The sequence below is a fragment of the Manacus candei genome, unplaced genomic scaffold (assembly GCF_025592945.1).
Source record: "Manacus candei isolate 608988 ecotype Guabito, Panama unplaced genomic scaffold, ASM2559294v1 h1tg000050l, whole genome shotgun sequence".
NCBI lineage: Eukaryota > Metazoa > Chordata > Aves > Passeriformes > Pipridae > Manacus > Manacus candei.
In genome coordinates this window covers 17,349,626-17,376,018 of record NW_026138098.1, presented here as the reverse complement: position 1 = coordinate 17,376,018, position 26,393 = coordinate 17,349,626, and the positions used below count along the sequence as shown (strand labels likewise).

At 36.4% G+C, this 26,393-nt stretch overlaps 1 protein-coding gene across 1 annotated transcript in view; it reads left to right on the top strand.

The window, feature by feature from the left end:
• TNKS2 (tankyrase 2) overlaps positions 1 to 25,916 on the top strand; it is a 29,425-nt gene extending 3,509 nt beyond the window's left edge. Inside the window, exons 2-27 of the mRNA XM_051800523.1 lie at positions 2,760 to 2,984; positions 3,941 to 4,036; positions 4,914 to 4,950; positions 5,251 to 5,326; positions 6,636 to 6,730; positions 7,253 to 7,319; positions 8,690 to 8,876; positions 9,788 to 9,909; positions 10,384 to 10,475; positions 10,563 to 10,641; positions 11,162 to 11,333; positions 11,961 to 12,040; positions 12,997 to 13,142; positions 13,555 to 13,720; positions 14,017 to 14,236; positions 14,647 to 14,756; positions 15,449 to 15,637; positions 16,398 to 16,650; positions 17,294 to 17,376; positions 17,825 to 17,945; positions 19,392 to 19,489; positions 20,114 to 20,188; positions 21,178 to 21,283; positions 21,901 to 22,087; positions 22,601 to 22,757; positions 23,043 to 25,916. Of these exons, the coding sequence (XP_051656483.1) occupies positions 2,760 to 2,984; positions 3,941 to 4,036; positions 4,914 to 4,950; positions 5,251 to 5,326; positions 6,636 to 6,730; positions 7,253 to 7,319; positions 8,690 to 8,876; positions 9,788 to 9,909; positions 10,384 to 10,475; positions 10,563 to 10,641; positions 11,162 to 11,333; positions 11,961 to 12,040; positions 12,997 to 13,142; positions 13,555 to 13,720; positions 14,017 to 14,236; positions 14,647 to 14,756; positions 15,449 to 15,637; positions 16,398 to 16,650; positions 17,294 to 17,376; positions 17,825 to 17,945; positions 19,392 to 19,489; positions 20,114 to 20,188; positions 21,178 to 21,283; positions 21,901 to 22,087; positions 22,601 to 22,757; positions 23,043 to 23,105 (3,302 nt within the window). The 3' untranslated portion in view covers positions 23,106 to 25,916. The remainder of the gene's footprint in view (positions 1 to 2,759; positions 2,985 to 3,940; positions 4,037 to 4,913; positions 4,951 to 5,250; positions 5,327 to 6,635; positions 6,731 to 7,252; positions 7,320 to 8,689; positions 8,877 to 9,787; positions 9,910 to 10,383; positions 10,476 to 10,562; positions 10,642 to 11,161; positions 11,334 to 11,960; positions 12,041 to 12,996; positions 13,143 to 13,554; positions 13,721 to 14,016; positions 14,237 to 14,646; positions 14,757 to 15,448; positions 15,638 to 16,397; positions 16,651 to 17,293; positions 17,377 to 17,824; positions 17,946 to 19,391; positions 19,490 to 20,113; positions 20,189 to 21,177; positions 21,284 to 21,900; positions 22,088 to 22,600; positions 22,758 to 23,042) is intronic.
• Positions 25,917 to 26,393: the final 477 nt, after the last annotated feature.

Below are 26,393 nucleotides of genomic sequence, written 5' to 3'. Positions count from 1 at the left end.
GCTTTTCTAACATATTGCAGCAGTCCTGGAAAACGTTTTTTTGGTACTCAAAGAAGAAAATACCAAGCCGTCTGTCATCAAATAACAGCTTTGATGATGTGTTTGCAGAACTCTGGCGCTTGCAAAAGTCTCATTTATGTAGATTCTCGAAGAATTTAGTAAATTTTGAGTATGCATTCAGAGTAAAAGCAGAAGTTTTAAAGGCTTGAAGTGGTAAAAAACAAATCAGGACACATTAAAAAATAACAGTATTTATCATACCTAATAGGTATTTATAAATACTGTTATTTATAATGCCTAGGTAGGAAAGCTATTAAGTATTTAAGAATGAGAAATACACTACGTAAAATTTAGTATATAGATAATATGGGTGCGTGGGTATATGTACGGGTATTGATTTTTTGCAGCAGCAGCAGAAATATGCATGCATGTGCAGTGAATATGGCTTACTGTGCCAGTGCAGATAAATGGGTTTTGCATGGACCACATGTCTGATCCAGTTCTTATCCCAAGTGAGCTGAGCTCCCATTCTCTCTTAGGACAGGCAAGGTGGGTAGGTGTCATGTTGAGACTCAAAAGTGATTTTGCTGTACAGTCTGTGATTCTGTCATAGGCAAAGTGCTAGTAAGCTAAGATTTGTGTTATTAGTATTGTATTTTGAAAAATTGAAGCACATCACCGGTATAGCCTTGTGACTTTTACTTGAAACCACCTTGAAGTTCGTTCTGGGATTAAAATGTTTCACATAAACTGATTTTTATAATAATGACGAATTTGTGGTGAATGTGGTTCCTTACCAGACTTTTGAGGGAAGAGGAGAAAAGTTAGAATTTAACTAAGGCTTTTCTGAATACTTTTTCTGGCCTCTTTCTCTTTGACATATATGTCTACAATATCTTCTCTTATCAAGTAGGATCCAGAAATTGCTTAATAATGGCAGTTGGGTTTTTCTGTGAGCTTCAGGTGGTGAAAGTGCCTCTTGATCCAAGAGAGGGATTTACTGAAGTCAGTTTTAGTGAAGAACATGCTATGAAAAGGTTGAGTCACAACTAAGCTAAAACTAAAAGTTCAGTTGTAACTGAAATGCTGTCACTTCTCATATGCTTTGGTGGCTTTGTCACTGAAACACTGTGTTGTTATCAGGACAATACATCATTTTTAGGTTATGGTTGCAGGGACTTAACACCTACCTGCTGACATTCCATGGATGATTTGTAGCAAAGTTTAAATTTGCTACAACCTGAGTATCAGTGGTGTTGGCAACTGTGTGGTTATTCTGTCTGAGGGAAAAGCCCAAACTTCATCCCCATCCAGGTCTTGATCTTTTTAGGCAAACGGTTTCTAAGTCAGATACTTAAAGCAAGGAAGATCAAGTCCTGCACACATGGGTTGTTTCCCAGCAGGTACTTGACAGAAGAGTGGTACATATCAAAATACGGTTCTTACTGCCATAATAATCCCTGAGACCCACAGAGACACTCATGGAACCTTTGAGGGATTTCTGTAGGCAGTGGTCTTTGGAACATAACCAGATGGGCATAATGGCTACAAGCAGAAATCCTAAGGCTTTCTGGCCTCCTGTGGAGATACTGGAGCAAACAAGATACAGCTTGTTGTCCTAGTTTATTTGCCATTAAAAAAAGCATGCAAGATTCAGCTGAAACTGAAAAATAGTAGGTATAGAAATGTTTTATAAGAGCAATTACCTTATTTATGATATATTTCTAAGCCCAGATGTACCAGTGGGTATATTTTTTGCTGTCCACTAACTTGAATAACAGGCTTGTAAAAAAGTGCCTGAGAATGTATAAGAGCATTTTTGTTCTTCAGTCAGGGTCAAATATTTATAATAATTTTAGACATCACTGAAAATAGAGACTATGAATATGTTTAAGTTATGGTTGTGCATATTCTCGTAATAAATTTCTTCGATTTAGAATGGTGTCAGTTAAACTTCTTATGTCCCTAAGGGCTTTCTTAAGTGATTATTTTAAAGATGGAATCTGTGTACACTTTTAAGTTAATTATTCCTTAGAAAGCAAATAGCCATGCTTCTAGTCTTAACCTGAGAGTAGTGCTGCCTACTTACTTCTTTTAAAAAACAAGAAACTTTATTCTGTGAAATACTTTTCCTGTTATATGGATTTTTTTTTAAAAGCTTACAATATGATTTGTATATAGAATCATAGAATTTTTTGGGTTGGAAAGGACCTTGAAGATCATGTAGTTCCAACCTCTCTGCCATGGACAGGGATGTCAGTCACTAGACCAGGCTGCTAAGGTCCCCATCCAGCCTGACTTTAAACACTTCCACCTTGGACACTACATGCATTGGCTTGAAGCCAGTCTCATCCTTACTGTTCCCAGGGCTCATCCATTGGTCCATACACAAACTGGCTGTGGGTTGGCAGAGTATCACATAAAATATTGTTCAGTTGAATAGCCATATAAAGTGACTAAAAAATAGGTTTTGTTGTCACTGTTCTGTTCTTTTTGTTACATTTTCAGGAAGCTGTTGACTTGTGGGAGCCCTATTCATTGTTCCAGTAATCTTGACTATTTTTCTACTGATTTTAATCTAATTTTTAGGGGTTTCAAAAACAGCCTTAGTGTGTCAATGCTCCTTTAGTAAACAGTGCCAGTTGTGGTTGTTATTTAGAGTGGTTGCTGTCATTTAAGTTTGTTGTTTCAATCTGTACATGTGGACATGGAATTTTCTTACCCCATCCTGACACCTTTCCTCCCTTTTTCTCTTCAAGGTTTTGGTCGGAAGGATGTAGTTGAATATTTGCTTCAGAGTGGTGCCAATGTCCATGCCCGAGATGATGGAGGCCTTATTCCTCTTCACAATGCTTGCTCTTTTGGTCATGCTGAAGTCGTCAATCTTCTCTTGCGGCATGGTGCAGATCCTAACGCTCGGGATAATTGGAATTACACTCCTCTTCATGAAGCTGCCATTAAGGGCAAGACAGATGTCTGCATTGGTAATTTTCTCCCACTCTTCCTGTGACTGACTCATTTGTTTTCACTGTGAAAAATCCAGAACCTTTTAAAGACCATTTTTAGTCTGTGAAGCTATGGCTAGTATAAGGGTTAAAACTAAAAATCTTTTGTAAACATAAGTTCATATGTCACTTATTACATATCACTGTTTTTGATATTTGCTGATCTATGAAGGTTCACATTGACATCATGGAGAAAGAACTACAGAGTGATGTGATGGAGCTAAATTTTGTTCTATTTCAGCTTAGACTCTTATGCTGCCTTCTGCTGCTGCTCACAGTGCAGTGAAAAGAAAAAACTGATTTTAATAATGGATTCATTCTGTCTATATGTAGCAGCTGTGTTAAATTAGTTAAGATGGAGCTAAACTTCAGTTATATTGACCACTTGTTTTGCCTACACAGTTTCTGTGAAGAACTTCTTAAAGAAGAGGTAGAATGTTAAGATATGTGGTCAAGAAACATTTTTTGATTATGTGGTTGGCTCTTCTTTGCACAGCCAGAGAGAGTTGTATATATAACATTGCCTGTTTGGCCTGAGTATGAGTGCAAGATGCACGGCCTGTCACTGCTGCATACAGTTTAGGGCACAGTCGCTTATGGATTTGGATCAGCATGCTCTGGAGATGATGGAATTTGCCACTGGTTTTTTGTAGTGTGTCATAAGCTTTCAGCTGAGATTGCCTCTTGCCAGTCTGTCGTCGTTCCCTTTCTGCTCCGCTTTTTTCTCATGAAATGTGTGTAGACATGTTTCACTGGATAAACTGTTCACAGATGACATTAGGGAAATCTGACATTAAAAATCTGAGAGAGGAAATTAGGATCAGGAACTGGATTTTTTTTTTTTTTTTGTTGCTTGCAGCTTACAGTAATGATATATCTCATAAGCCTTGTCCTGTAGAATTGCTTTCTCATGGAAAACTTTGGCATTTTTGTAGTATTGTTGCAGCACGGTGCTGAACCAACCATCCGGAACACAGATGGAAGAACAGCTTTGGATTTAGCAGACCCGTCTGCAAAGGCAGTGCTGACTGGTAAGTGATAATCTTTAAATTACTTTATGACTAATAACAGTTGAACTAATATAGTACAATAGTTTGGGTTTTGTCTTTTTGATGCTACTCTAACTTCTCCCTGGTTTATAATTCTAAATAGAAATTCCCTTATGGCCTTCATCATCTCAGTCATGGCATGTGTTCTGGATAGTTTATTGTGCTAGTTCAGTAATGAACTCTCAGATGGTTTGGGTTGAAAGGGACCTTAAAGATCATCTAGTTCCAATCCCCCTGCCATTGGCAGGGACATCCACTAGACCAGGTTGCCCAGAGCCCCATCCAGCATGGCCTTAAACACTTCCAGAGACAAGGCATCCCCAGCTTCTCTGGGCAACCTGTTCCAGTATCTTACTACCCTCTGAGTAAAGAATTTCCTTCTAACATCTAGTCTAAATCTCTCCTATTTTAGTTTAAAAACATTTCCCCTTGTCTGTCATTGTCTGCCTGTGTAAATGTATTGGGTCTGGCTGAGATGAAGTACGGTTCCCCATAGCAGCCCTCACAGTGTTGTGCTTTGCATTGGTAGCTAGAGAGGCATTGATAACACATCAGTGTTTTGGCTACTGCTGGGCAGCGCTGACACACCACCCTCCCCATGCCCAGTCAAGGGCAAGATCCTGGTAGGGGCACAAGTAGGCCAGCTGACCCAAACTCCTCTGTCCAGCCAAGGTCAACCCACTACAGTAAAAAATCATTCTTCCTATTTTCTGTGAGCATCCTTTAAGTGCTGAAAGGTGTGCCTTTACGTACTTCTAGCACTCGTGTTCTCTAAAATTTTAGAAGAGGAGGATAAGTAGTGAATTTCACGTATATAGATATTTGTTTGATTGCTGAAGAAAGCCCTTTTGTCTTCTAGGTGAATACAAGAAAGATGAACTCTTAGAAAGTGCCAGGTATGTAGGTTTGGAAGATATCTGGAATTATATTTTCAAAATTGTGTGCAATTAATGTATATATTGTCTTTTGAGCTGTCATTCCATCTAGATGCTAAGCTTTGGCTGTTTTCTGTGAATAAAACTACCAAAGTAGTTGTGTAAATGCATTTTTGTTTTCCCTTTAATGCTGACAATACAGAGGTGAATGTATTGCTTAAAATCTGCTGAACATTACAGCAATGTAAAATATAAACCCAGAATAAGCTACTAACAAATAAGATAAAAATATTTCTGCCCATTTCATATCTTGTTTTTCAGGAGTGGGAATGAGGAAAAGATGATGTCTCTTCTTACACCTTTAAATGTTAACTGTCATGCAAGTGATGGCAGAAAGGTATTTTTGTTTAAAACCTGATTTAAAATTAGTTCTCTCTTACACGTTTCACAGTCATTGTTTGACCAGATTTTAAAAATGTTAAACATAAAATCTGTCTATTTTCTTCACTCTGTGTGGGAAAATAAGATTCCACCTCTCTAGCGACCAGATGATTTTTTTTTGTTTGTTTTTTAATCTTAACTATGTAGGTATTTCTATCTAGGAACAATAAGCAAACACCTTTTCAGTTGAAACTTTGGCTTGACTTTCATATCTGCAGTGATAAAGAAACAGGGCCATTCCATAGGTTCTTATTGCTGTCAGAGAGATACAGGCCCCTTATTTGCCATGCACCCTAGGCAAGTGAGCTGTTCATCACTGTAAGTATTGGTAAAGAAAGAACATACAAATGTTCAAAATCTCCATTCTGAAAAATTTTGAATCTTCTGGGTTCAGCCCCTAGCCTGTGGAAGGTTCAGATTATTGAGTATCAATTTTTGGCATCCTTGTTGTTGTTATTAGGTATGTGTATTCATTCACCTAAGTTTTGATCTAATTACTTTCCCTTTTTGAGGCTTTGTGGTGAGATATTGGGATCTCCAAAACATTGATGTGTCTCTGTTTTCTTGTCTTCTAATTATGAGACTCATCCTCTAGGAACTGTACCAGCCTAGTTCAGCAGATGGGTATCTAAATGTACAGGATAAGATTTCTCCTCACTAAATTGTAGCTGTGCCCTTAGTGCTGCTGCTGAGAGTGCTTGAATGCATTCACTAGAAATGATTACAGAGCAGTTATCTGTCTGCTCTGTGGAGGGTGAGAGTTTGGAAGAGAAGATTAAGTTTCCCCCACATCCCACTAACTTACTGCACTCCCAAATGTGGATAACAATTTCTGTTGATAATTTCTAAACTTACTTTATTGATTGGCAGGGAGATATCTTCATAATTTATTGATTCTAATGGCCCCCTTACTTCCCCTTTCACAAGGGACATAGTTTGTGCCAGCAAAGTGTTTCTAGTTAGGGTAGGCTAAAAAACAAAAATGGACTGTAGGACTCAAAAATCCTTTCAGAGGACCTTAGTTGCCCAAATGTATTAGTGATGGAGTAAATTCAGGATTTGTGTTTATGTTGACTAGAGTAGTCAGTAAACAATGAACATAGTTATCAAATATCTGATTCAAGCACTCTGTTTTTCGGGTTTTTTTTTACCTTGTAAATCTTTAAAGACTTCAGTGTTTAGTACTGTTAACAAGTTTTGAAAAAAAGAATAAAATCAACCCTTGATTTTGTGTTACTGATTACTTCTACCTTCTTTCATTTCAGTCTACTCCATTACATTTAGCAGCTGGGTATAACCGTGTAAAAATAGTACAGCTCTTACTGCAGCACGGGGCTGACGTACATGCCAAGGATAAAGGGTACATTCCTTTTTTCTTTTGTTCAGAATTAACAGAATTTGTTAAGAAAGGAGATGAAGTAAAGAACAATAATGCTGTTTTAACTAGGAAGAATTTCCAACTTGAGGCTGTTCTGTCATCTTTAACCTTTCTGTTATGACAAAAATGCAACTTGATTAGTTCTCAAGCAAGGAGATATTAAAAAAAAAGATATAATTACGGTCACTCCTGAACATTCCCTGCAGATAGTTCTTCCTGCTTAGGGTTTCAAGTCTGAGTGAAACCAGCTCATCTGCAGTGAGACAATGCAATTCATTTCTCATCTTCTGATAATTTTAAGTGTTTGTTCTGATAAATGCTAATGGGATTTTCTAGTTTCTTCTCCAGCTTCCTGTTTCCCCTCAGCTTCATCTGATCATCTCTCATATTATTTTTGTAAAATGTTCAAAGTGCAGCATAGTACCATTTGCAATGTTATAGATGCATTTGGAATTGAAATATGTGTGCTAGAATAATCATCCTTCTCATTTTTCTTCTGTATAGAGATCTGGTACCACTTCACAATGCCTGTTCCTATGGTCATTATGAAGTAACAGAGCTTCTAGTAAAGGTTGGTCTCTGAAGAGATGAAGTTGAATATTATTAAATAAGAGCGGTTTATAATAGACTAATACAAGTTACATATTTTTTTGGTACTTAGATTTACAAAACTTCACAATAGATAGCTTTTGCTTTACATGTTAGTGACTATTAAGCTGGAGCTACAGAATCTTCTGCTTGCAAGGAAGCTTTTTCTTTATAAATGTGCTTTCTGTTTTTAACTCTCTCTGCTCCAGAGTTGAATATTTTGTACCAGGAAGTAAGTACTGCTTATCTCAACCTTTCTACCCTTACCCAAACAATTCCACCAAAAGAAAACCCTAAAAACTGAGTGATATTTTGAATTTGATGGTAGAGGAATATTTCAGAAGGCAGAGTAATAAGAGATGTTTTAAAAAACCTGGTAAAAATAGTAAATGTTTTAAAATTAAAGAGTGTTCAGTCTCTTGAGGAAATTAATTTTATAACATCAGTTCTGGCCCTGAATTGTAGCCTTCACCCCAAAAAGAAATAGAAACATGTCAATTTTCCTAACATAAGTGAACTCCTGTAACTGAAGTGGTTTATCTGGATTATGTTAATCTTGAAGATAAGTATGAAGCACATGAAACTAGTGGCTTGAAGATGTGGCCTGCAAAATAATCTGCATTTTCCACCAAGGGATTTTTGAACTATATCTATTCTTAGCTGCCACAGCAAATCCTGATCATTATAACAGCTGAGGGTGTTCTATTAGATAACTTCAGACATTTGGATGCTCAGGGAATAACCCTTGTTCCATCCTGGATGACTAAGCCCCCCACTAATTCCATGTGTCTTTCTATTTTTTTTCAGCAAAAAAAATAAGTAAAAAAAATTATTAAAATAAGCATGTATTGTAGTAAGTATAAATAGTCATGATTTTGTTACTTCAGAGGCCAGTTGTAAAGTGAATTTTTGCAATGGTGGTGCTAGACCCAAAAAAATCCATAAATGAACTTTTGGCTATACACTACTGTGTGTCTTAACTGTTAAGCTAGAGTTGTATTCCACGTTGGATTTCTCCTCCAGAGAATCTTGAATTACTTTTTGCAAAGCCATACAGCTTTAATAGAAGCAATGGGAAAAAGCATGTCCTATTAGACTTGATTACAGACTGAACTCGAGGTGCAGTCAAAATGTTACTGGAGAAGAATTCCACGTACATTAATCATCCAAGACCATTACTTGCAGAACCTTGTACTTAAATGTGATAGATTGAAAATGAGTGTCTTGGAAACAGTTTGCATATAAGCATTGATTTTTATTTTAACAGTCTACTGTATTAAAACTAATAACCTTGTCTTTTTCTAACGATCTGGTTTTGATGTTGCATCTTTTTTTACCCCTTTCCCTTTTAAGCATGGAGCATGTGTGAATGCAATGGATCTGTGGCAATTCACCCCTCTGCATGAAGCAGCTTCTAAGAACAGGGTGGAAGTATGTTCTCTTTTGTTAAGTTATGGTGCTGACCCAACACTGTTGAACTGTCACAACAAAAGCACCATTGATTTGGCTCCAACACCCCAATTAAAAGAACGATTAGCATGTGAGTATAAAGTGAGATCAGTTCTATAGTTATAGCTTGTGATGTGTATTTAGCTTCCCTAGACAGTGACCTGCCAGAAATCAGATTTGGAAAATGCTTACGCTTTCCAAGCCATTGTGCAACATTGAGCAGTACATTTCACTGTTTATAATTTGAGATTGCTAGATTTTCTGAATGTAGGCATTTAAAATAATTTTACTGTCAGTTTTACAGTCATGTGGTTGTGATGGGTTTCGTAGCTTTTCTTCCCAGAATACACACTTTCCCTCACGACCTTGCCAATACGCTATCATTTTCCATACCTGTTGAAATACTCGTTTTTATTCCACAGTGTTTTGTTTGAAGAAAAGAAAAATCATAACTGTTTAGAATGCTGAATATATTTCAGTATGCCACAAACACTGAAAGTTCAAAGAAGTTGATGAAAAGCATTGATTTTTGTCCAGCGAACTAAAGGAGTTGCAGAGAGTGACCTCAAATTCTGTCCTTGAGTGGTCAAACAATAACTTTCTGGGATATGTACAAAAATTATCAGTAAATACTACATTAGACTTCGTGTTAGCATCTAAAAATGGTTTTCCAATGATAGGTCAGAAGTAGAGATTTATATATGCTTGATTTGGTACATATGTGAACAGTAGAACCTATAAAGTGGGGAGTGAAATAGATCTTGTTCAGCCAGTTTGGATATCTCTGGCTTTGGTTTAGAAACAAAGCAAAATTCATACGGTGTTTTGACTTAACTAACAAGTTCTGTCAAGTGATGTAAGGCTTGAGTCAGAGCTGAAAATGTCTGTACTGTGGTGTGCTGAATAAAACGAATAGTTTTGTCTAACTGAAAGAAACAATTCTCTTGATCCATCTCAGGCCAACCTTGTAACCTTCTGCTATATATTTATTTGTTTTTAAAGATGAATTCAAAGGTCACTCACTACTACAGGCTGCAAGAGAGTCAGATGTAGCTCGTATAAAGAAACATCTGTCTTTGGAAACAGTGAACTTCAAGCATCCTCAGACACATGAGACAGCACTGGTAATATTTCAGGATTTATTACTGATTTTGCTTATATTGTAGTATAGTTTAGAAATAAAAATCTTGGTACTGAAGAGTGTAATTCAGACCAACCTGGAATATCCAGTGTCTAGTTAAACAAATAACACTGATTAATACTTTGTTTTTGAACTTAACTTTAAGACTAACCTAAATTGCCTTTTTAGGTTGTCTGAATTACTTTTTTGTAGAACAATCTCATTTTAAGCAACAGCAAGCTATGTTTGTAAAGCTTGATGGTTTCCAGCAATTATTGGAGAGGGAACTCTGGAAAATACCAGAGTAAATCCAAAAGCACATTTGGAATCTTCCAAATTAATAAGCTTCTGCATGTTTTGGGGCTTTTTTTCTGTTGACTTTCTACACCACTAGCTCTTAACTGCCAGCTGATCAGCAAGCAATAAAGCCTTTATATTGCTAGCTAGTTGTTAATCCTAAATTTTTTAATGTTCACAGCACTGTGCTGCTGCATCTCCATATCCTAAGAGGAAACAAGTATGTGAACTTCTGCTGAGGAAAGGAGCCAACATCAATGAAAAAACAAAAGAGTGAGTGGTTTCAAATGAATACTCCTAAGTGGTTGTTTAGAAGATTTTGCAAAATACATTTTGAATTATTCCTTTTTTTTTTTAAAGCTTCTTGACTCCACTGCATGTGGCATCAGAAAAGGCTCATAATGATGTTGTTGAAGTAGTTGTGAAACATGAAGCTAAGGTATGAGTATCACAGGGGTTTTTGTTGACATTTGTTTATTATATGGGTTTTCATGCTATGAGAATGGACAGCCAAGTAGACAGGCTTTTCTAAAATAATAAATTTTGGAAGGTTCTAGATTTATACACTTCAGATATAGGCCATCAATCCATCAGTACAGCCTTACAAATGGATCATTGTTTTAAATGAATGTTTGAAATGCAGTTGTAGTTCTCTGTGTGAATGGACAATTTTTTGAATGTCTTATTCAGTGCTTCATTGTCCAGCAGTAATAATGAAATGTGTAAGAAAAAAAAGTAGGAAATATATATGAGCAGCAAGAAGCTAGACTGAACTATGTGATAGGTAGATTTTACATGAACTTGTGTGCAATAAAAATTACAATGACCTTTGGATATATGCTAAATATGTTCTTTTAATTAAAGTAAGATGAATACTTGTGAAGTGCTCCCAGTCAGCAATGAAAACATCTTTAATGCTAAATTTTGATGGTGGTATCTCTTGTCTGCGTTATATTTAGGTTAATGCATTAGATAATCTTGGCCAGACCTCTCTTCATAGAGCAGCACATTGTGGTCATCTTCAGACATGCAGGTTGCTGCTGAGTTCTGGATGTGATCCTTCCATCGTGTCTCTGCAGGGCTTTACAGCCTTACAGATGGGGACTGAAAGCGTGCAGCAGCTGCTACAGGGTATGCTGATTAATTCAAGATCTGCTGTAGTGCTTTGTTTTACTTGCCATTTCAAGTGCTGTCAAGAAATAAGAGTTAAGACAAGTAGAAAAAAAAGTGTGTTCTTCAAGAGGCAGTACTGGGTTGTGGGGTTGCATTCCCTGGTTAACAATATCATTTACTCTCTAGATTGTCAGAGATGCTCGGAATGTTCATGGCATGGCCACCTGAAATAATTTTAGAAAAATCCTGACATAGTGTGTGGGGAATTTTGAAAATTAATTTCTAAAGCAAAATTGTCTCCTTTGCATCTGTGAGCAGAGGCAACAGTGTACAAGGATTTTCAAGAGTAAGGTTTGGACATTATACATATAGGTAAACTTGATATAGTCTAATTCTGAAACTGAAATAAGAATGGTTCCACAGTACTTCAAAACAGATAGGAAGCATGTTGCTAAAGACAACTTTGCAAACACTATTAGCTCTGTCAAGCTATAGTTGTAGCTAGTGAACAAAGACAAAACCTGTCTATAATTGGTTAACTTTATTTCAAGGATTTCCCTTAAAAAAACTCAAATGATTTCCTATCTTAACAAATCCCTTCAACTGTCTACACTTACCTGTCATGCAACCTCATTTATTTTGCAGAAGGGATCCCATTAGGTAATTCTGATGCAGATCGACAGTTGCTGGAGGCTGCAAAGGCTGGAGATGTGGATACTGTAAAAGTAAGCTTAAACCTGTCCTTAAAAATAGGAGGGAATTTGTCATGATTTAACCCCAGCCAGCAGCCAAGCCCCACACAGCTGCTCGCTTACTCCCCCACCTGTGGGATCAGGGAGATAACTGGAAAGGCAAAAGCTGGAAAACTTGTGGGTTGAGATAAAGACAGTTTAATAGGGAAAGCAAAAGCTGCATACACAAGCAAAGGAATTAATTCTCTGCTTCCCCTGGGCAGGCAGGTCTTCAGCCATCTCCAGGAGAGCAGAGCCCCACACTGGGAACACAAAACACTATCACTCCAAATGTCCCCCCTTCCTCCTTATTCTGCTACTGAGTGTGATGCCCTATGGTCAGGAATATCCCTTTGGTCAGTTTGGGTCACTTGTCCCAGCTGTGTCTCCTTTCAACCTCCCATGCACCCCCAGCCTCCTCACCAGTGTGGCAGCACAAGAAGGCCTTGGCTCTGTGCAAGGCCTGCTCAGCAATAACAACATCTCTATATTATCAACCCTGTGTTCAGCACAAATCCAAAACAGCCCCAAAGCAGCCACTGTGAACAGAATTTACTCCACCCCAGCCAAAACTAGCACAGAATTATATCTCATTCTATAATTTCTCAAAGCAGGCAATCAAACAGCCCTTCACTGACTGCTTGAGAGTTGTGATCCCTGTCCTAAGACCTTTATATTGCACAATTACAGATGACAGACTATAATATTCACCACCTCCAGATGTTTGCCTTATATAAACAAGTCACAGGTGTGGATTTGGGAGCAGGTGGATTTTTTTCTTAGGACACGATCTATGAAAAATAAAGACTACATAAAAATAAATTTTAAATTTTCTGTTTAATAAAAACAGTTAATCAAAATTAGATGTGTATAACAACATTCTATGACTAAATTAAAAGTGCCAACACTACATAATTAGTGACATATGTTTTGTTTTGGGAAATTCACAGAAGCTATGTACTGTTCAGAGTGTGAACTGCAGAGATATTGAGGGCCGTCAGTCTACACCACTTCATTTTGCAGCTGGATATAACAGAGTATCTGTTGTGGAGTATCTTCTTCAGCATGGAGCTGATGTGCATGCAAAAGATAAGGGGTAAGTGCTCAAATGTTTATTTTTCTTGGCAATTTTATTTAGTAATATCTGTCAGCTTTTGAATATTGCTAGCTGATAAGCATCCCATCTTTCTTCAGACATTTTATTTTTTTATTTTCATGGAAACTTCTGTTAGAATAATGATGTTCATAATATCCAAAAGCATTTTGCAGTACTTAAGACTAGACTGTCAAGGATTTCTCTGGCCCTGTCTTTTTGCTGCTCTTCAGTGCCACTGCATTTTTACTGCTTTGGCAATAGGTACTCTTACTGTATTAGACTACTGGGGGGAGAATGAAGTTTTTGTTACAGTTTCATTGTTGAAGGTGCACTGTGTTTTAAGTTTATATCACTTGGTGAAAAAATACCCTATTTTTAAAGAGAAATTTTCTTTTCTTTTCATTGTTTCCAGAGGACTTGTCCCATTACATAATGCTTGCTCATATGGTCACTATGAAGTTGCAGAACTGCTGGTTAAACATGGTGCAGTTGTCAATGTAGCTGACTTGTGGAAATTCACTCCCTTGCATGAAGCTGCAGCAAAAGGAAAATATGAGATTTGCAAACTCCTGTTACAGGTATAACATGCTGGAGAAAGAATGCTTTCTTTTCTTCCTTGTTCGCTCTGAAATGTAAATGAACTTCTTTGAGAAATGATTTGTGCTTTGTGGTTTCTAAATGATTATAGCTCAGTGTTTTTAGTAAAAGGGATACTATTAGCACCTATATTGTCCTTTCTCACACAGTAAATAGAGGGTTCTTTGAAGGATTCCAGCTTGTGTTCAAATATTTGCTCAGTAAGCTGGAAGATGCTTAAAATGCAGCATGTGTTTATTCTACTGACATATTTCCCACCTGTTTTTGATGTGCACAGCATGGAGCTGACCCTACGAAGAAAAACAGAGATGGAAATACTCCTCTAGACCTTGTTAAAGATGGTGATACTGATATTCAAGACCTACTTAGAGGAGATGCAGCTCTACTAGATGCTGCAAAGAAAGGTTGTTTGGCCCGAGTGAAAAAGCTGTGTTCACCTGACAACGTCAACTGCCGGGACACGCAAGGACGACATTCAACACCACTCCATTTAGCAGGTCGGTGTTCTAATTAACTAGTTTGATCGGCTACTGATTACTGTGGCTAAACTTTCTATATCTGGGCAAGTTTAAAATGTAGCCTCAAAGCTATAGGATTCAGTATTTTCTCTTTAAAAAAATTAGTATTTCAGGCATATTAATCTTACATTGCTCTTCCAACCATTTACTTACTTTCATTTCCTGTTTTCTCTAGCCGAAAAGGATCCTTTATTGTTTATTGACAGGTTTTAAAACCAAATACTCTCAATTAGGGTTAAGGTGTCCTCACTAATAAGTAGTATACTGTCTTCACTGGGATTGACGTATTAATTAACTTTCAAGTAATTTAAGTGAGTTAGTACTTCTCAATGGCCTGTTGGGGGTGGTTTTTTAATTCTTATTTATTCTGTTCTTCTGCAACCTTCCAGCTGGTTACAACAATTTGGAGGTTGCAGAGTACCTGTTACAGCATGGAGCAGATGTGAATGCACAGGATAAAGGAGGTTTGATTCCTCTGCATAATGCAGCATCCTATGGGGTAAATATCTCAAATTTCTTGTATTTTATTTATTAAAAAAAAAGTGATACATTTCACTGACAGCATTGTGAGCCAATACTTTGTAGAATGCTTTTGCTGTTGAGTTACAATGTAACCTTAATTGTAAAACACAAAATGAATAATTCAATCATAGCTCATAGGTGAAGACTTAGAAATTTGTGAAATTGTGAATGCAGTTTACCGAATTGAGTTTCCTGAGCATGAATACCTAGAAAACCAGCAGTTTAAAAGGTGTTCCATAAAATGCCTTTCTTTGTCTTTGCCACTTGAATTTTATCAGCAAGATCTCACTTCTTCTTATATGGCTGCTGTTGAGACAGCAGTTGTTTTTTTGGACTTGAATCTTTGTGCTTTAATCAAGTCTTTAACCAAAACAGTTGGAGTATTTTCCAAACTGGAAGTTTAAAATCAGGCTTTTTTTCCTTCAGATTCCCCTTGATTTGGGATTCTGTTTTACTCTGTCCTTTTTTCACAAGGGAACAAAACTTTTTACTGGTATGTTATAAGTGAGGAAGAAAACGCCTTGTTTTAATACTTTTTAAAATCGTAATTAAATGTATTCTACAAAAAATCAGAATAGCTCTGATTACAGAGAAGTGTCAGTAATAGTTCTGAGTTACTTTAATGCACTGTGGTACCTTGGAATTTAACAGGTGTTTTTATTTTTCCAGCATGTTGATGTAGCAGCTTTACTGATAAAGTATAATGCATGTGTGAATGCTACGGACAAATGGGCTTTCACACCTCTCCACGAAGCAGCCCAGAAAGGAAGGACTCAGCTTTGTGCCTTGTTACTGGCACATGGGGCTGATCCCACTCTGAAAAACCAAGAAGGACAAACGCCGTTGGACCTGGTCACTGTAAGTGATGGGGCTCATCTTGGGAAATCTGTACTTATCTGCTATTTGTGACAGCTCATCTAAAAACTGGCCTTGAACAGAAGAGTAATACAGCAACCTCTGCAGAATTTAAAATATTCTGGTTTCCCTAGTGTTTGTCTGTGTCTGGTAAGGAAAGTCAGTAGAGCCTTTATAAACCTGCTTTAAAGATATTCTTGCTTCAGACATCTTAATATAGATTTGGGGGAATAAACCCAAAACAACAAAAAGGAATTTATGGTTATAATTTGATGCTTTTAATTCAGTGCTTGTAGTTTGACTAGTACGAAAATTGTGACTATAAAATGTAAGCAAACTTTGTAGCAACATAACTTTAAGAAACTATCTGTCTGTTAAGTTTTTGGGCATGTTTTTTCCAAGTATTATAATGCAGTCCGAAGCTACACTCAGAGTAATTGTTTTGCTTCATAAATTCTATTGCCAGTAGAAGCTTCTATTCATTTTTCCTGGAAAATTAATTCTTTTTAACTGTTCCTAAAGTTTTTACCTCTTACCTTATTACAGCTTTTATTTTACAGCTTTTATTGTTTTACAGCTTCATGTATGCTGTTGGCACAACAGGCCATTTCTAAACTGCGCTGTTAAAATGCCTATTTTCCCAATATGCATTTATTTATTTTGTAGTATACTTAAGAAATCTGAAATAATGATAGTGCATTCTAGGAGAAAACATTGTGCAAAAGTGTTCCTCTGTTTTAATGAGTTGGTTTTTCCTCTTCAGGCAGATGATGTCAGTGCGTTATTGACAGCGGCAATGCCTCCCTCTGCCTTACCGACTTGCTACAAACCTCAGGTCATAAGTGTGTCTCAGACTACAGGTTCTGCAGCTGATTCCCTGTCTTCTGTTCCATCCAGTCCATCCAGTCTGTCTGCTGCAAGTAGTCTTGACAACTTGTCTGGTAGCTTTTCTGAGCTTCCCTCTGTTGTTGGTACAAACTGTGCAGAGGGAGCTACTGTTCTGGAGAAAAAAGAAGGTGAGGCTTTCTCAGGAGTGAGTAACATTTCTTAATGTGTGGTAAAAAGGCTACAAAAGTGTGAAGTTTCCCATATGTGCATACAGTTGTTATGGTGTATGCAGTATTTCTGTTCCTTATGATGCCATTAATGAAGAAGAGAAGTCTAAAAGTCTTGTAGTATAAGATTTTACTACTTTCCCCTTACAGAGCCTTTAAACTCTAAACCTTTGCTGTACAGAAACAAAATGGTGAGTTGTGTTTTAAAAGTGAGGTCAAATGAAATTGGGCTCCATACCAAGCAGTATTTTACTACAAACTTTATCTAGTTTCTAAGAAGCTATTCTTGATGAGGTATCTTAAAAGATTACTTCTGTGACATTTTAGTTGTCAATATATTTTCTGTTTGAATTTGCATTTCTGGTAGCTAATTAGTGGCTTGTTTTGTGGAAGCACAAAGACTACTCCTAGTGAGGTAGAAATCTTAAAGAACTAGCGTAGACTAAGTAATAGTTGCTACTGGTTGGTGACATATTTAATCTCCATCTGAAAAAGACCAGAAATTTCTGTCTCTCTTATTATTGCCACAGGCAGGGTGAGATGTGTATACTTTGTATTACACTACAGGTATGAATGTTCATTGTGAGTTTTTCTTCTTGCACAGTTGCAGGTGTAGATTTTAGCATTAATCAGTTTGTGCGGAACCTTGGCCTTGAACATCTAATTGACATATTTGAGAGAGAACAGGTAAGTGGCTCCATTCATTTCCAGATACTCAACCCCAGAAAGCAAGGGAATAAAGCTGGGGGCAATAATGTTCATATCACTGTAACAGCGTAGCAGTGTTTCCTTTCAGCGGTATAAATGGTAGCGTGAGTGAGTAGTCACTGTTGATTAGTAATTTCAGTTTTTGTTTGTGTCGGCTTGAATACATCTAGAAAAGTACTTCTCAATCAGAAACATGATCCTTGCAAGCAATACCCGTTACATAATAGTAGTTTGTATTATATTTATTTAAAGACAAAAGGATTGGAGAAAACAGTTGAGTAAAAGTGAAATATGAGAATAATACACTAAAGTCTCTATGTTCATGTTCTTTTCATGATTGCTTTTTCTCTCAGCTGTTGTGAGGTATATTTTCGCTGTCATTGGCAGTTGTTCTAGTACCAAAAAAATGGTGTTGCTTTCATTATAGATAACATTGGACGTGTTGGTTGAAATGGGACACAAAGAACTGAAGGAAATTGGAATTAATGCATATGGCCATAGGCATAAAATCATCAAGGGAGTTGAAAGACTTATTTCTGGACAACAAGGTATATACTCATTTTTAATTATCACGTAATACTACCTTTGTATAATCAGTTTTTATAAATGATTTATTTATTCCAAATTTATATTTATTCCAAATTATATCCATTAAAAAGAATTGATAATAAAACTTGTCCTAGAAAATGGCACTTCAAACAGTAAGAATGTCTTTTGACTTGAAACGTGAGCACTTTTATTTATGTTGTGAATTACTGTGAATCTTGCCTTTTGGTTCTCTGATATATTTTTTTCTCTGTGGTCACTGTCTTGTGTTTACTTAGATGAAGTGTTGTTCTAGTGCAAAATGGTCATAAGATCTTTGAGGTAGGAAGAATTTTTCTTCTTCAAACCACTCTGAAGAGCAGAGCATATCCTCTGTGTTGAGTTGAGGCCTGTTATGTACTGTTCCATTGGGTCCTGCCATAGAATACTGTCTTTTCTCACTCAGAAATTCAGCTGCAATTCTTATTTATACTTTTCTTTAAAAATAGGGTTCGTGTGCTTTCAGTGAATCAAAATTAACATAATTGCTTTAACAACTTTAGCTTACATTGAAGTTCTTGCTGAAGCCTCTTTATTTGTGCAGCGTTGTTGATACCAGCACAATCCTGGGAATCCTGAATTCATTGTAATTCAGTGTTCTTCGTTTGATTATGGCTGCATAAAAGGCAAAATCCCCCTCCAAATCTTTTTTTTTCCTCTTTGTCTCACTGAAACATCACTTACTGTTGTTTTGCTGTGTCTCATGGAAATGAAATAAATTCATTAGAATTAGCAGGATTTTTTCCCCTCTTGATTCACCATCTGTGAATTTTCATTCTAAATTTTGCACTCATAGCAATGAGTCACTATCCAAGCTCTAAATGACTTTTTGTTCTTACAAGATTGCCATCAGTAGTCATGGACTCTGTACAGGGACAAGTTGCTCACTGTTTCACTGCCTGGAGTTGAAATGAACTCTGAAGTAAGCAACTCCTTACAAGTAGTTTCCCTGTCATGTACATTATCATACTGAGCTAAGCACACACAAATGGGTTAGTGTGTCTGAAATGCTGATTCTTGCTGAGAGAAGGACTGACCAGTGTCCACAGATCAATGAAAATAATTGCAGTTATCTGCATCCAGATCTAGCTGCTGTGCTTCTCATGGCATTTATGGTGTACGCCTGGTAAATGTATGGGTAGAGGTTACAGAGATACTGAAAAAGTTTGAAAATAATGAAATAATTTGAGGGATCACATTTAGACATGCACAAAAATGTCTGTGGCCAGAAGGCGGCAATTAAAGTAATTTGTAATCTCTGCCTTCCTTAGCAGCTAAGCTCTTCGTCTGGTAAAATGAGTTTTGAGAAAATAGTCCCTTGAAAAAGAAAAGTCTTACTGGTTATCGTTAAATATCAGCAGTCTTAAAGCAGTTTCTGAAACTGTTGTTGTGTTTTATTACATTCACAGGACTTAACCCATACCTGACTCTAAATACTTCTGGTAGTGGAACTATTCTCATTGACCTTTCCACCGAAGATAAGGAATTTCAGTCAGTAGAAGAAGAGGTATGGCATTCTTTGTAGTCTCTCAGTATTTTTATTATTGCTGTTGAAGAGGTATTGCTAGACAATTTAATAATGCAATAAATATCACTAAGGCTAAGAAAAACTTGCATAAGTATACTTCAAATTTTCAACTTTGCACCACTTATGATCTGTGCTCATGATGTCTATAATTTTTTCTTACTTATATTATTACTGCTTTTAGTATTTTTAAAACCTCTACTATATAGAAAAGCTCTTTCATATATCATATAAATTCTATGCTATCAGTTGATTGCCTGTTATACACAGTTTTAAATCCTTTCGAAGTGTCATAATCACACAAGATAAAATTCCAAAGAAACAGAATTCTAGATAGATTAGTGACCATCTTCTATAATTTGAAAACTAGACCATGGACTACTCCAAATATGGGTTATTTTAAAATCATAAAACCTGTTCATGTGCATCCACAAAATCTGGCATTATTTAACATACAGTCATTGCCTAAAAGTTTCTTGTATGATTTTTTAATTGTTTTAATACATAATTAAAAATTAGCTCTTTTGATTATTTGACTTGTGTAAAGGAAATGTGTGTTGAATGTGTTCTGAGCCAATGTGATCCTCCTCAAATTCTCAATCTTAGATGCAGAGCACTGTCCGGGAGCACAGAGATGGAGGACATGCTGGTGGAGTGTTCAATAGATACAACATCTTAAAGGTACCTGTTGCAGTGGTTACACCTTTAGAGTTTTGGCTGAAAGTCCATAAAATGTTCTACGTTTGTTGGAGTTGCATTATGTGACAAGATGTATGTGTCCTTCTGAGACATGCATAGGATAAAGATCATCTTCCAGGGAAATTCAGTGTAAGCGTATATGGACAAGCTACTTAGGGGTTAATAGTCAGGAAGAAATTTTATGAGAAACTGACATAAAAGACCTCACAGAAAACTGCAGAATGTTTAAAGAAAAAGACAGGGTGTTCTATAGGAAACAAAAGAAGGTTTCTCTTGAGGGAGAATGGCAGGGGGGAAAATACAGCAAGAAGTGAAAACAAAATTCTTGAAATATGGAGCTAAGGGTACTTATTTTGGCTTGATTTAACATCAAACAAGTGTAAAACATTTGGTTTGTATTTATATATTTTCCCCCTGAAGAAATGGTAATTTTCATTAATATTATAAAGATTTTTATTTGCAAGTAAGTACTACTAAGTTTTATTCTGAACTGATGTTACAGTTTGCCCAGTAGAATTGCTGTGCTATATCCACATATATAAGGCTTTGCAATGTCCAGCATACCTGTGCAAGGCATACATAATTTATTTTCTATTAAAAGTGTTCCAGAAGTCTTCATGGAAGGCGTTTCTTAATTTACTAGTTGATCATTTTACTAGTGATTTGGCATCAAATAGAATTGTGACTAAGCCTGCTAAATTTAAATTATGAAGTATTACTCAAGAGCTCTTTAAAATGAATTGATTCTTAATTAAGTATATAGTTATGTTTTACTTGTCATGCTACAACAATGAACTTGTGCAGGATAAGTTAGAGAATTTGTGTTTCATTGAATTCCAAGGAAGGTATTCTTGTTTAAGTGGCAGTGTAAGTGTACTGTAGTATAGTGGCTGTAGGTTATACATCTCTCCAGTAAAATGAACAGAACTTTTCAGTTTCAAGATGAAACTTTTACATTTTGACTGTTTCAGATTCAGAAAGTGTGCAACAAAAAACTATGGGAAAGATATACTCACAGGAGGAAAGAGGTCTCTGAAGAGAATCATAACCATGCTAATGAAAGGATGCTGTTTCATGGTGAGATTTTGAAATTCACCTTAATCAACAATTAATTGGAGGGTTTCTACTGTCTCAAACAGAGTAAATTCCTCAATGGAAATAGGTTCTACGTTTTATTTGAGTTTTTATAAACAAATGTTTGTATATGTCACAATGTGATGATACAAGGCATTGTATCTTTCTTCTGAAGTTTGCATCTCCTTGTCTCTCCCTGAAGGAGACTTCACAGATCTAGATGAAAACATTTTAGCAGTTATGAATGAAGATTAAGTAGTGTACCTCCTCAAGTCTGTTTTATTGGCTGTATGACCAAAATTATAAAAGGTCAAACTTTTTTCTGCTATGGGTTGTTTTGGGATGGGATTTTTTTTATTTTCTTGGTTTTATAATTTAATAAGTTAGTTTTGTTCAAAATTCCAGAAAAGGTAGCTTATCATTAGCAAATGAAAGCCAACTGAAAGCTTTTCTGTGCACAAATACATTGTTTGTCCCAATGAACAAATTAAACAAGTTCATGGTATGTACTCATAATGAAGGCCATGTAGTTCCCAACATAATGGGAATGGATGATTGAATTGGGACACATACAAAAATCTGTATACTGTATTTTAAATATTTTACCTCCTTTCTCTTAGGCTCCCCATTTGTGAATGCAATCATTCACAAAGGCTTTGATGAGAGACATGCCTATATAGGGGGCATGTTTGGAGCTGGGATTTATTTTGCTGAAAATTCTTCCAAAAGCAATCAATATGTGTATGGAATTGGAGGTGGCACTGGATGTCCAATTCACAAAGATAGATCTTGTTATGTTTGCCACAGGTAAGTCCTTCAAAAGAATGGGATTTTGCTTTTGTATATTGTGTTCTAAACTATCAATGCAGCAGAGTTTGCACTTGGCCTTGATGTTGTTTTGGCTGTTAGATAAAAATCTGGCTTTAGAACGCTCTTGAATTATGTTGTCAGTATGAGTGCTGGGGGAGGGGTTAGAAAACTTTTGTTTTAAAAACAAACAAAATAACTAAATAAATTTAGAAAATTTAAAGAAAATGTAGTAACAATCTCAGAGTACCTCGTTAAGCATGCTGTTTCCAATAATTAGAATAAACATTTTTCAGTGTTATTACCAACACTTTCCTTGGGCTAAAGAGCTTTCCAAAGGAAGCATAACTTTTGTTCTTTAAAACTGAGCTTCAGGATTTTGTGAACTACAAAGACTGACTGAAGTGGCTTCAAAGTTCCACTGTTCTCCTCACGTAAAAGTTGCAAATCACAAAGATGAATAATCATTCATAAGCACTGAGTGTTCATGGTCCTTTTTCCCTTTTAACACAGGCAGTTGCTCTTTTGTCGTGTAACACTGGGCAAGTCTTTCCTGCAGTTCAGTGCTATGAAAATGGCTCATTCTCCCCCAGGACATCACTCAGTTACTGGGCGACCCAGTGTAAATGGATTGGCATTGGCAGAATACGTCATTTACAGAGGAGAGCAGGTAAACAGCGTTTGAGTTGGTTTTTCAGACTTTTTGCTTCTCCCAAAGGCATGTAATGCATTTTCTTATGTTTGAGGTGCTAGGACTTGGCTTTTGTCTTTAAACAAACTCCAGCTGTGGTTGCAGGTGAAAGGATACGTGTTTCCTGAATGCTCCAGCGATTTTACCTTTGACGTTTTGCCATTTTTATTTTGGCATTAATAGTTTTTTCTCCTCTCTAACAAACATTCTTAACTTATCCAGAGAATGAAATCGTAATAAAAGATGTGTGTGTCACTCTTTCAGGCTTATCCAGAATACTTGATTACTTACCAGATCATGAAACCTGAAGCCACCACTGAAGCTTAAGACAAGTTATTTGTGGGAAACCGTCAGACTTTGGATGAGAAGATACCAATGGCTGCTGTCCTGTTAATTACAAGTTTTTCTTGAAAAACTTCCATTCACAGGTGTTGTGGTAGCAAATGTGAACAAAATATACTAGTTTTGACTTGATAAAGCTTTAATAATGTACAGTATGTTTTTCTAAAATTTCAGAAATGTCCTCTTTTTCAGCACTTTAACAGATACCATTCCAGGCATAAACTGGGGTTTGGCTGTACTAAATTATAAACAAAATTATCTTGAAACAATGGTTTTATACAATACTGCATTCAAATTTAACAGAAATTGTAATGCTCTATACAGGAACTCATTTTACTAATATTGTGTTCTTTAAAACACTGCATTTACACTGAAAACGTTTTCATTTGTAAAACTGTAAATAAGAGCTTTTGTACTAGCCTGGTATTTATTTACATTGCTTTGTAATATACATGTTTTAGAACTGCAATCTTGTACAAAATGTTCTTTCCAGATGTTGGTTTGTTCAGCTGTTTTTTCTCATGCAAGATAGATTTGAGAAGCCAATTTTTTCAGGTTTTATCACTTAATTGTGAGGGGAAAAAGCAAATTTTATCTGAAGAGGTTTAGAAATATCCAACTTTAGATTGAATACACAAATTTTTGTTCTGTAGTTTTATTTATGAAATATACATTCCTGAGAGTGATGGGCTATGAAAATAGACTGTTCCAGATGAATACTACAGTGGTTTTCCACCTACTTCCTCGAGTTGCATATTTTATTCCTGTAAAATGTCTTTTGAAGTTTTTTATTTAACTGTAGGCATAGTTAGCCCGTATCCTCACTTCAAGGCTAGGAGACCTTGCAAGTTACAGTTTTAGTAAATTATTTCCTTTGAATGTAGATGGAAAATTAACCTCAAGGAGTTCTTTCTTGAGTTTCTCTTGCTTACATTTAAGCCAGGAAGTTAAATATTTTATTCCTAATATGAGGACAAACGACTTGGCCTATTTTGTATGCTTATTTGGTAGATTAATCTACCTGTTGGTGCCCTGAGAATATGAGTATTGCAAGGCAGAAATGTTAAAAGCCATCCTGTCATCTCCTGTGTCTCTTCCATGTTAACGTTCAGGCTGTAGTTGGGGCAGGTGTGTAGGGGTGTGTTTATCTGCTTTCAGCTGAGCAGGGCTGGTTTGGGGGTGTGGTTCTGCTCCCAGCTCGGCCAGCAGGGCGAGAGTGGGTGAGTGGGATGAGCAGCTCTTCCACAGCAGCAGCTGCCTTTGGTAGCCCTGGCAGGACCTCTGGGACAGAGGAAGAGTGCAAAAGGTACTACCCCCTGTCCAAGTCCCATTCAGGGTTACTGAATGCACCCGTCAGTTCTGTCAGCACTATCGCAGCTCTCCTCTGTATTCTGCTTCTCTTCCATCTGCAGTTTTTACCTACATATTTCAAAAGTGTGTAAATACAAATTATAGTTTACTTGGGGTTAAAGTGGGTAGGAGTATATTTTAGTTGTTTAATATTTCTACATACAGAACACTGTCCCAGAAGACAATTTGTTTGCAGGGCATGTTATCATACCATGGTTTTAAATGTAGTAACTGGTCAAGATAATGAAATCCTCTTGCTGATGTGGTGGTGATGTGATTATGCTCTATGTAAAAATGTATTGAACCTTACCCAGTTATGTGAGGAAACTGAATAATAAGATTGCAGAATTCTTGCAGAAAGTAATATTGGCTATGAATACAAAAGGCTTTGATTTTTAGGTACTTTCTCCCAGCATGTTGCCTGTTCCTTAGGTATAGTAATGCTGGAATTGGTGTTCCTGCAAAATTTGTTAGTTATGTTAAAAACTTTTTTGTTATTGCTAAAATGCTTCATTCTGTATGAACGATCACCTAATGTCTTGTAAAATGTTGTGGTATGATAGCATTTTAAGTGGTACCACAATGTTGGTTTTGTCTGGGGATTTTTGAGCTGTTTTTTTTTTTGCATGACATACCTTGCACTCTGAAGATGGAAGCTGTAAAGATTTGATAATACTGACTATTGAGGTGAACCTTTAATCCCTTGTGCGATTAGTTCTGCTTTACTCATCTTGAAGTGTCTTTACATGTACTGTATGACATTCCATATCCATAACACTAAATAAATTTAATTCACTGGTTTTCTGGTAGCATGGGAGTAATTACAGATGTAGTGTGTTAACCAATTGTTTTAAATGTAAGCATGCACAGTACTATAACAAACTACATCACTAGAGGCGAAATTAATTACATTAAATAGAAAAGCTTTTAACGTGGATGAAAATCTGTAAATACTGGAAACTTGTAGTTTGATACATGGCTAACTAACAGCTTTAGCTAGCAGTGAAAATGTTTTAATAATAAATCCAAAGGTAAGGTTCAATTTGTGCACTTAAAACTCCATTATATGGTCCAAAACTGAAAAAGAAAACTCACTTACATTGAGTTTGTAAAATGAAAAGTAACCTAAAAAGTCTTACCTCTCAAATAACTACATGGGTAGCAGTATGGCACAGGAGCAACAAAAGTAACTACTTAGATCACTGGTAGTATTGCAATAAGTAAATAATTTTATTTTGGTAGGACCATTTATAGATAGGATAGTTTTCCAAAACCGGGCTTGTATAGAAGACTGAAACAGACGTGAGCACTAGGGGGCAGGAAAGCAAATGTTTGGTAAGATCAAGGGTAATGAAAATCTTTAAATTATCTTGGGATCACAACTTCTAATAAAATTACTCCTAAAAATTTCACCTATCTAGGTTGCAATAAATTAACTTTCCATTATGCATTAGTGTGGGAGTTTTTTTAATTAAGTAATCACTATAAAAACAAGTGGTGCAACTAAGCAAATTGAAAATATTAGGTCTTTTTCTTAAAAAATTAGCTCATATCTTAGACCTTAGTTCTAAGAAATCAAATAATGATTTCACCAGACTCTTCTATTACATGTAATTGAAAAAGTTAAAATTATCCTTACAGTGCCTGTTTAAGAGGTATGTTGGCGCTAATTTTGAGTGCAAATGACTGTTTATAAAGGAGTTGCACTGAACTTGCTCGCTAACCATGTGTGTATCTATGAGCACACACACGCACTTGCTCACTCCCTCACTTCATTTATCAAGGAGCTGAGAAAAAGTTTAGAAGTGACTTTTCGAGCAGACCATCATTGTCAGTGAGGGTGCTGCAGCCTAGGAGCCATTTCCCCTTCTACCCATCCTGAACTTAACATAATAAAACAGACTTGCTCTATTGCTGTAAACA